The sequence below is a fragment of the Mycteria americana genome, chromosome 7 (genome assembly GCF_035582795.1).
Source record: "Mycteria americana isolate JAX WOST 10 ecotype Jacksonville Zoo and Gardens chromosome 7, USCA_MyAme_1.0, whole genome shotgun sequence".
NCBI classification, from domain to species: Eukaryota; Metazoa; Chordata; class Aves; order Ciconiiformes; family Ciconiidae; genus Mycteria; species Mycteria americana.
In genome coordinates, this window is record NC_134371.1 from 63275359 (window position 1) to 63286524 (window position 11166).

Below are 11166 nucleotides of genomic sequence, written 5' to 3' on the forward strand. Positions count from 1 at the left end.
TACCTAAGTTATGATACGGCAGTTAAAAAGAGATTCTTACAATACAATCCAGAATTGTGTTTGAATATGCTTAGAGAACGTAGGGCCCACAGGGTTTTTTGGACTTCCTCCACACAAAACACAACACACGTGTGGCCATGAATGGTTGGCTATCACAAACCATTCTAAATAGTGTTATTTAAAAAGAAAACCACAGGTATATCGTACCATTATATTATGGTCAATCTCTAAACTAGAAATGAAAATAAACATACAAAGGCAAAATAAATGGAGGCCTGCCTGAACTTTTTCCCTTTGCTGAAGAAGGATTTGCATTTCCCTTAAGAAATTAATTTCTCTAATATGAGCAACATTAAGGTTAGAAGGATTATATGAACCAATCTCACCAGGTTTCATTCTTAGTCCTTCCTAGCGATTTCTAGATCAAACATGTTTTCCAAGTAAAAAGAGCACTTGCATAGTTGCTATAAGTTTGCCTGGGAAGATAGTATCAAACTGAGATTCTGTTACTTCATAATTTGAGTTACAAACTTAACATTAAAAAAAAAGTAAAAATGAAAAACAAAAAAATCATAAAACAAACAAACAAAAACAACACAAAAAGACCAACAATAGCAGGTATCAGAACCAGAATGCAATCTGTTTTTTTAAATTATTTCCTGTTTCTTCCTCAATAATTTGCCCTTTCATCTTACAGGTTTTAGTTTCCCACATGCTGAATAAACTCTACTCTAGTTTTAAAACTCTCTAGCTAAAAGTGATTGAAGAAAAGAATTAGGAGAGGAAATTAAAGCCACAGGAGTGATCTCAAGACCCACTACCCAACATGTGCCTCAACAATTCATTGCTTGTTTTCCTCCTTTTTACTTTTCGTTCTTGCTGCTCTTGTACCTTACTGACTCATCTTTCAATATACCTTTAGTAACTCATTCTCTGTCTTTATGATTCTCTTTGACCTATTTCTCCTTGTCCTCTCCATCACCTCATGTGAGTTACAGAAAAGCTACTTCATCAACATCTCTAGAAAGTGTCCAAAATTCGTTATTTATGCTTTTATAAAAATATCACCTTAAATGGTTTCTTAACCTTCCTCAAATATCCAGTTTCTCTATTCTTAAGGCCAATTCAGAATACCATGCATTGCTTTGTGACTTTCCCGGTTAAGTATTGTTTACATATTTTCCTGAGTTGAGGAACAGAAATAAAGACGTCTTCCAGTTATAAAGAAGTAGTAGACAAAATAATTTGCTTTCTTTCTCTCCCCAACATGTATAACTCAGGGTATGTATTATTACCAAATTCATACAGTCTCACTCCCTGAAAAAAGCACTTCCCTTAGCAGGATATTCAGGCCCTGAAGAATAGCCCCTGACATGCCATTCAGTATCACAGTGTGGAAATACTACCAACAGGGAAAGGGACAACGGAGGGTGCTTGGGGGGGGGGGGGCGGGAGAGGGGGTGGTGGTGGTGTTACTTTGATGGGTTTGCTCAGTTCACTCTGATCAGAGCTAACCTCTCTGCTCAGTCTGCATTAGAGCCAGAGGAAACAAACTGATAGATGGTAACACTCAAAATACATTCAAAATACATTGTGGTTTTTGGAAATGCAGCTAGAGGTGCTGAAAATTCATAATATCAGAATTATTAAAAAGGAATAAATAATACCTTATAGAAAGAATGAAACAGAGATAAGAACAGAATGGTAAGAAACAGTGAGACAAATTTACACCTTGTACTTCAAGGACCAGAGTTGCAAAAAGTAGTACTAAACAAAATTTATCTTTAAACAGACTAAATAGCTGACCAAATATACAAAAATGAATTTACTTTCCCCTCCAATTATTGATTTAGTTTATTGTCCAGATTTCTTGTGACAAACCTGTAAGTATTAGGTAAATAAAGATAATAATGCAGGATTACTACAGAACTAGAAAAGGGTATTATCCTACCTTCAATGGCTATTCGCCTTTTAGGCCAGTTTTTATTCTCTCTGGTTAAGAGTTCTTGTACCCGTATGCTGATGACGTATTCCTCCAAAGCAAATTCCAGTGTGTAAAACTTCAACAGTTCTAACCACAGTTGCCCCAGTGAAACTTGGTGAGGGGTTTTGAATGCTAAGAGAGACTGAAACACATGGACAAGAATGCTCAACTGCAATAAGAAATGAAAATTCCCATTTTTTTCCTGGTTCCATCCAATATTAATGTTTAAAGATAAAAACAGGGATAAGAGATAGAATATGGTTTTCAATGAAATAAAGCCATGACTTACATTGCCGTGTTTCTCCTTTGCATTACTTTGGTTGTCCACTTCTGGGCTTGTTACCTTTTTACCACCACCTTTTTGTTGTTCAACTTTAGTTTTACTTTCTGCTCCAACTGAGTTTTTTGCTGCACCATTTGTTGGTGGTTTGTACTCCCACCGTACAAACTCCTCTTCTTCTATACCTTTCAGCTGGTGGTCATCTGGTCTCTTTGAATCAAAGCCTTCAATCTAATAACAATTAAAGTAGCTCTGAAACAAGACTGTATATAATAGATACAACCAAAAGTTTTCACCAAAGGTAACACTGGTAATTGTGATATTTATCCTCCTCAAGAATAACTGATGTCAGAGAAATAAATTCAGAAATTAAAGAAGAAAATACTTGCCTCTTCTCCAAAATACAGCATGACACAATTGCACAGGCTATAGCAGCTGCCTTTTTTTAAAAGTCATCAGAATAACCAGGCACCAACTGTGTGATGATTAAGTACTACCAATGCGTTTTATTTACAAATTTCTTCGGCAAATCAAATTCTGCACATTTTATGACCTTGCAGAACACAGAAATAATGTCAACAATTTAACAATAAGGTTACTATATTACCAAAGCACTTACCCAATTGCCCAAATAGGATGGTAAAATACGTGGTTTTCTTTGTTGAAGAAAAAATATCACCATTAAGGCAAAGGAATATGAGGGAATCCCACCTTCAGCCTGACAGTCAATGTGACAGAGCTGTAAGAGAATAAATTGTTACTTTCATGATGTAACACCAGCATTTTAATTTAAAATCTATTATAAAAGGAGAAATATTAAAGAAATGTGAGATACATACTAGAGTGAAACAGAAAATCCTTTATCTCAGAAACTGCAGTCGTCATGCCATGCCACATACAGACAAAATGCAACTTATAGTAATTCATACAGTGCCTTAAGTTATACTATTATATGTTATCCTCTTCAGTTTCATCACATTTTGTGATTGTAGGACACATTTATGTTCCTATGTAGAATTTCAGTCAACTATCAGGCTTTTGTTATTGTGCAGTATCTCATGTATGGAGATGGGGATTCTATGCATCGGGCCGTAATCTGATACTGATCTCTTCTGTGGGACCTCAAGAGAGGTGTAATAAACATATTAGACTTCTAACAGTTCTTTGTAGTTTCTACTGCTGCTACTTATATGTTGTAAACAGGAATTTTTGTAAAAACACCTTGCTAAATCAAGCAACAATAGTAATACCATGCTACTGATTTTTCAATAAAGCCAAGACGTTATAAGTCAAGTATGGCCTGGCAGCAATTTCAGGACTGAATTACAAGACAGTTAACGCTGGCTGTGAACATTATAACTTGGTTCCTGTGATCACCATTGACATCTGCAAGAAGTACAGCAGGGTATGATGACAGACCCTTTTTTGAGCAAGTTAACTTTTTTCAGTGTGACCTCAACAGCAGAAAGTTTGCAAGACCCGACTGGTCTGTTGAGCTGGTTTTCAAGGATCAATTAACTAGTTTTAAGGAACTAGCATAATAGCTTGCTAACAGAACAGTGGAAGCTTCATATATATTTACATTTTCACACTAAAATCTTTGGTCTCATTCTGGCCTGTTAAGGTAAGAGGTGAACTAGTGGCATGAAGTTTTTTCTACATATTCATGGTATATAATACATTACATTGTATGCAGTACTTAAAAAGAGGAATTAAGCATATTTCATTATCTTCAATATTTATAAACTTACTCTAGCCCAGTAGCGGAAAGCCAAAACCAAGGGAATAAGGACAGGCTCCAGTTTACCAAGTGCAGCCAGCAGGTCAGTTGTAAGGCAAGCCACATCATTTCTAGCACTTACTTTACATGTCAAACCACTGTAATTACAAATGTAAAACAGATAAAAAGAGTTATCATCTTGTGTATACAGATGATGCTTGGGGCAGGGGGGAGGTAGGGCATCACATCCACCATAATAAAAACATACATCAGTGTCTCCCTATGTAAGAACCCGAACTTTTTAAACAAAAGCTACAGAATATAATCACGTTTTCTTTACTATTAACTCATCAGTTGGATCTAGAACTTACAGAAGTTCATTACAGTTAAAAATATAAAACAGCATTAAGAATTTGCTCTAAGTTCTGCCATTACTTAATTGTACAATCTTAACACAACCCAAACTCCAGGTATATCTTCCACATACCAAATAAATAAATAAATCAATCAATCCCCCAGGCCTGCTGCATATTAAGAGTTGGTAAGTCCACAAAACAAGCTGCTCCAAAAACTTTTGGTTTGCTTCTCAGAATAATTATTTCTTTTCTCTTAGTACTTACAAGGTATTTGCATAATCTACAAACACAGGAAAAGATATGCCCACCCTTGTTGCACTTACTTCCCCAGAGTTTCAATCCCATACCTCTAGCCAGTCAAAGCAATGTGGACATCATACAGCAACCATGTTTCATTTTGGAGGTTGCTACTTCTTAGGAATTTACTGAAACTGTCAGATGGTGTGTCCTTACTGGTAATGTGTATTTTATAAAATGCTTTTAAAGCCTTGGATTAAACTGCTGGCAGAAATTTTAAATACCAACTAAAAACCATTCCACTTTTCCCCTATTTAAATAAAAGTAGAACTGGTATTTTCAGACTCCAACAACTAATAAGCTCTATGAGACACAAAAACAAAGCTAAGCTTTCTTTCCAGATTGTATTTTCCTGTATGAGCAATTCCCCTTTAACATGAATCTTAGCTAAATGTTACAGTAATACTTCTTGTCAGGAATGCAGGCAAGCAGCTGCTATGAACAAGCATAGTAGAAATTGGTATCTCATTAAAAATCCTTTTCAATGACATATACCTTTTAACATCTTTGCAAAAGACAACAGGAACTTTGGCATGGAAATCTGACTCCACATCTGAGTAGACAGCTAAGCAAGGGAAAAAAAAAAAAAACATTATCCATTAAAGTCTTTTACAGTTTTCCCAATTGTGTCTTTAAAACTATTACATTTATACCATGCTTTTACAGAACAACTTAAATTAATTAAGTGCTGCGTAGCTAACCAGTAAGCAATATTTCCTGGTTACTTCTGATGCTCACCACCAGTATCACACAGCGGGGGGGGGGGGGGGGGGGGGGGGGGGGGGAGAAAACCCTTGTCAGGAAACTGGGCTGGTATCTCTTCTAGAACCTTTTTGTCTTTACAACATTTGAAAGACACAAGGTTAAATCTCTGACAAACCATCAGGATAGTTTGAGAACCACTTATGGGGCTGACCTATCAAAATTTCCTGAAGGATCAAAAATGCAATGCTACTTGTGTCACTTGGTTCAAGACATGCAGATTACAGGGTTAGATGACTTCTGACAGAAGAAGGAGGCTACAAGTTTCAGAAGTCTTGTAATAGTTCTCACTGATGTTCATATGCAAGTGGAAAATGGCTTTTGGGTTTACTGCTTAGAATTTCTCCTGCAAAGCTAAATACTTTTCAACCTGGCATCTTAACACTATTACCATAAATTCTAGCAATCTGAACTGGACTACCTAGGCTGCCATTCTCCTGCTGCAGGTTCTCATTTCTCACTTACACAAGCACTAGTATTCATAAAAATCACATTCATAAAACCAGCTCAGACCCTTTGGTTGAAAACTAATCCATTTTTGTAAGTTTACGAAAAAGTAAGCATAAAAACAACTGAACAGCAGCTGGAATGTAAATTAAATAGAAATGAGATGCAACTAAAACTCACCACTGTTCTTCAAGATTTCAAGCACCTGTATCAGAACATCGGGTTGACTCATCTAAAATGACAAAAGTAGAGCAGGTTACATTATTCAGACTAACCTATTTTATTTTACATTTTGTTTAAAACTACTTAGATTGCACAACTAGTAACAGTATGTTCTTTCACAAAAGTGAAATCATGTGTCAGTATTAATGAAAAAGTTAACTGTATCTCTCCGCACCATGAAAACAGGTACTAGTAAACATATTAGCCAGCTTTCTTTTAGCCTACAGCTTTTTTAGTTAATACTTCTGTTCTAGTTCTGTATTAACAGACTCCATAAAGTTAAAACAAAATACTTGCCATATATTCAACAATTTCAATGTCAATATATGCCACTAGAAACGCACAACAATAAAGAATTTAACATCAGTACTTTCCCAAGGGTTTTTAAAGGTTATACTTTTAAAATGTGTTTTCTTTTCTCCCCAGAAATCAACTTAAGTGGTGTTTCAAAGATAAGCTGTAAACAGTTCAAAGAAAAGCTAAAAATTAGCACCACCTTTGAGCCTTTGTGAAAAAGTCACAAGGTACACCCCACATGCAATTGTTTGAAAAAGGGATCAGTTTTGCTTCCTAACTGCAGTATCATTTCAAAATGCCATGTGTAAGTATGTAACCAAAACAGGTATCTTGAATTCCACTGTAACACATACAGTCAAAAAAAGAGCAAGTTCAGCAGTTGTGCCTCTAACAAGAACGTGCTGCTAATTTCACACACATGAACCAACAACTTCAATGTTTAAAGGCAAGTTACACTGCTCTGCAGGAATTTTGTACCGCAGTAAACTGTAAACTGGGATGTGACATCTACTTGCAAGTGACTAAAACATAAAAGGAAAACTGTCACTTTTAACCCCACCTTTAAAAGGGGGGAGGAGGAGGAATGAAGACCTACAAGATTTTACTGTCTGAATCACAAGCACATAAAAGCACATTTATCCAGAGCCAACTATTTTCATATTGCTTCAATGCTTACTCAAAAAATTTTAAAAAGGCTAGCATAAGATTGTCCAAAAAAACAGAATTAAAGTTCTCTAATAAGCAATTAAAACTTTATCCACTGGGTTCATAGCACACCTGACACCAAATCAAAATTATATGCTTTGTGCTATTCTAACACCATATGCCCCAATAGAAGATTAAGGCAATGGAGTAGAAATAAATATTGATGGCCTTGATTTAAAAAACCGTCTTAGTTAATACAAGTTAATATCTACACACCTTAGGGGGGAATTTGATATCAATGTTAACATCGCTGGTCTTAAAAGCAAATCTAGTTAAACAGGAGCCATACATTCTCAGTGAACAGTCTGGAAGAGAGAGAAACATAATTATTTAACAGCTAGTAAATAAATTATTCTTTAATGGATGATGCATAGGTTGCTTTAGACACTGTAGCTCCCAAGTGGTATTCCCAGATTAATGAATATTGAACCACTTTCTCACTCCTGTGAAGGCTAGTCACTTCCATGACACAGCATCACAGGAAAAGGGATAATTCAAATAGTGCAATTACCAAATGTCAAAAATTTTTCAAGCTGTTTTAAAGTATTTTTGCAATGCAGCATTAGTTTTGTTTGTTCTTAATAGAAAATTAAATATAAAATAGTAATAACTGTCACCATCTCAGTGCAGGATTTTATTTAATAGCTTTTGTTAACTACAGCTTGTTTTCACTGCAGCAGTTAGCCAATTACAAAATTTTTTGTTGCCTCATACACTTTTTGTCACAAAAAATTTTTGTATGTGCTACAACCTGTTAATTTCATTAGCAAGTTCCTATGCACAATTAATTACAAAACATGCATATAAAATGTACATTCATTATAATCCAAGACACAAAGTACAGTAGCCATTTAGTAAGTGTTTCTATAGTCGATACAGTTCCTTACCTGCAAAGATGTGCAACAGATCTAAACCAATTGGAAAATAACTGTCCAGTAATAGTATCATGAGAAATATCATTCCACTTCATAAACAATAATTTATCCCACTTCATGATACAATTTTTGTAGATGAAAACTTTCCTGGAATATATATTACGGCTCTGACATATTTACGTCACCTGAAAATTGAGACTATTCTCAATCCCTTCCAAATCCAACATTGTGCTCAAGCAGGGTCACCTAGAACAGGTTGCCCAGAACTGTGTCCAGTTGGGTTTTGAAAATCTCCAAGGATGGAAAGTTCACAACCTCTCTGGGCAACCTGTGCCAGTGTCCAGCCAGCCTCACAATGAAGAGGGTTTTCCTTGTTTTTTTTCTTAGTACCTTTGTGTTCTGACCAAACTCTCTCAAACAGAACCAAAACAAAGTAATTCTTAAAGGAGAAAATAAATCTTATACATACACAGCTTCAAACAAACCTTTCTCTATTTTTCACTACTTAGAAACTAGCCCTCTCAAAAAGCATTTCTGTATGGTAAATAAATAATAGTAATAATAATAGTAGTAATAATAATAATACATTTAATTACTTCCAATAGCTTTTCATAGTAGTAAGAATTTTTGCATAGTCCTAACACGAGCTCAAGAGAAAATCATGCCAGAACATCCCATGTTTTCTACACTGTGCAGGAATTAATTTTTTCCTAATTTACAACTTAGGAAAACACATTCATCAAAACACAGTGGGCTTTGAAAAGGGGAATAACAAATTGTCATTTACTACTACAGACTCCCCCTCCACTACTACTACACCTCCACATCAGCTCATCAGTCCAAACAAGTCAGCCAGCCAAGCAACACTAACACAGTAATTTTTATGAGTATTTATGTAAAAGTAATAATTTCCTTTGCTTTGTCTTAAGCTAATATACTATCAGTGTAAAAATCGATAGCATGTCAGAACAGAAGTTTGCACTAGGAGCCACATATGGCAATAATATAGAGCAAACAGATTAGCAAACCTCTACCCTACAAGCCCCTGATCTATTCAGCACCTTATGTTTAAGCATATATTTAATATAGCTCCTAAAACTAAAACTGATCATCCTGCAGCAAACAAAATCTTTCTTACTACCATATTTTAATAGAGCAAAGGGAAGGTATTTCTAAAACAAAAGGACAGTGTAGAATATAAGCCCAGTTTCAATACAGGTGAAATAAAAAGTTTGAAAACTTATTTTTTGTCAATGAGATTAAGACTTTCTTCTTTTCAGATTCACTGAAAAACAAACCATTGTTAACATAATGTCAACATTACTGTAGCTCCAAAAATCAGCTCTCAAACTCCCAGTGTATTAACTATAGGAGATGATGGGAAATCAATGCAAAGAAGCAAGTATCAAACATTATTTTATTGTTATATTATGTATATTATTTTATTTCCAACAGTTGTATAAATTGGATTTGAATGTTTAACATGTCCTATTGAATTAACATCCTGTACTTCTGAAGGGGGAGGAGGGGGAAGACTACCATTCAACTTATTGAGACAATTTTTACAAACTTTATTGATGCACTGAACTTTACTGACCCACTGAAGCAAGAAAATGGGACTAAACATTTAACCTACTCAGACTTTTTTTTATTATTATTATTATTCTTAATCAACATAAAGCACTCAATCAAGAAAAAGGCAGATGAGGTATGATATTTATACATGGTTAAGTAAATGTAATATTTTGACCTATTTAAGACAATTCCAGAGGCTTTGGGAAGCTCTAGTTGATCTCAAAGTACACCTCTCCTCATTTCAGGACCCATTAACCATAAATATACATGAGAAGAAATATCTGTTAAACAATAACCCTTGTTGATTTTAATGACTCATTTTAATGAACAGTTACTGATTAGTACCTGCAGATATTTCAGATCACAATTAAGTACTGAAAGTGTCTCATATGTTTACCAAAATCACTCATAGCTGAGGTCTAATTTTTTTTTCCTAAAAGTAAGCTTTAAAAAAAAATTGCCTCATGCAACTTTTATCTGCCCTGAAAGACATTACAAACAACTGAAGGACCGGTAGGAAAAAAATACAGTTCAAACTCCTCCTCATTTTCCCCTCCTGCTATATTTGTATTAGTTTAATTAAGTGCATTTGAAAAAAAAAAAAAATCTCTACTGTAACAGCCACAGATATTCAGTAATGCTAGGTAAGGTATAGGTGGAAGGGTTTGTAGGACTAGAGCCTGAGGGATGTCCTCAGTGGCTGAGGCTTAAACACGACCAGGAAGGAAATATTTTGTGTCCTGGAAATTTCCAATCTTTATCAGAAATCATCACTTTAAAGAGGACCAATAGCTTCAATAAACACATACCAGAAAGAAGCAAAGATAAACACAGTCATATTTTCCTCTTTCTGTAGGTTTGTTAGCTCCATTTAAATCAATTGCCAGTCTGTATTAAAATGCCTGTATATATTAATATTGTATAATATGAAGATAATTTAACCCCAAATGCATTAATTCACCATTAACAAAGTTATCAAAATCTGTATAAAAATAAAGAAAAAGAAAAATTTTCACCTAAAGAAAATGGAAAACACTATGAATACCTGGTAAGGGCTGTTGAATAATTTTCTCCATCTCGTTTACAATTTCTTGACGAATTCTGAAGTCATCATCTGATATGCCTTGTTCATTTGCTGCCTCAATGAGTGTAAAACTCAGAGCAGCCAACTGTGCAGAAGAGGGGGGTGGGAGGGCACGTAGCTCATTTTCTTCTTGTTTTTCCTGAATAATTGTTGGATGATAAAAGTAAAAACTGATATTTTAAGAGAAAAAGGTTATCTCATACTATTGCATGATATTAGAATGTACTGTTTGCTGTTTGTGTTCTTTTATTTACATGGTGTCCTGACCAAACATTTTCAAAGGTAGGATCTCTGCCCAGCCTAACTGGCAAATGTACTAGTGTGGCTCACAGGAATGACACTAGATGCTCAGTGTTTAAAAGAGGACATGTTGTTTCACAGCTGGCAACTGGGGAGGAAATCTGTTGTGTTACATTCCTGAACCACATTTTCTGACAGTTCTGAAACAGAATTCATCCAAGGAAATGAAAAGCTGTAATTGTTCCCACATAATAAAAGTAACTGAGCTGAGAAAGTTTTTCTGGAGTCACACAGTTTTTTTTCAGAGTGGACTGTACCTGAA

General features: G+C 35.1%; 1 protein-coding gene across 5 annotated transcripts in view; it reads right to left on the bottom strand.

The window, feature by feature from the left end:
* The window catches only part of TUT4 (terminal uridylyl transferase 4), a 50380-nt gene that overhangs the window by 22354 nt on the left and 16860 nt on the right, over positions 1-11166 (bottom strand). For all 5 annotated transcript variants that reach the window (XM_075508765.1, XM_075508762.1, XM_075508764.1 and 2 more), the window contains 8 exons: positions 10566-10743; positions 7287-7375; positions 6027-6078; positions 5133-5202; positions 4016-4142; positions 2884-3003; positions 2274-2495; positions 1952-2126 (listed from right to left, as the gene is read on the bottom strand). In XM_075508765.1, the coding sequence (XP_075364880.1) occupies positions 1952-2126; positions 2274-2495; positions 2884-3003; positions 4016-4142; positions 5133-5202; positions 6027-6078; positions 7287-7375; positions 10566-10743 (1033 nt within the window). The remainder of the gene's footprint in view (positions 1-1951; positions 2127-2273; positions 2496-2883; positions 3004-4015; positions 4143-5132; positions 5203-6026; positions 6079-7286; positions 7376-10565; positions 10744-11166) is intronic.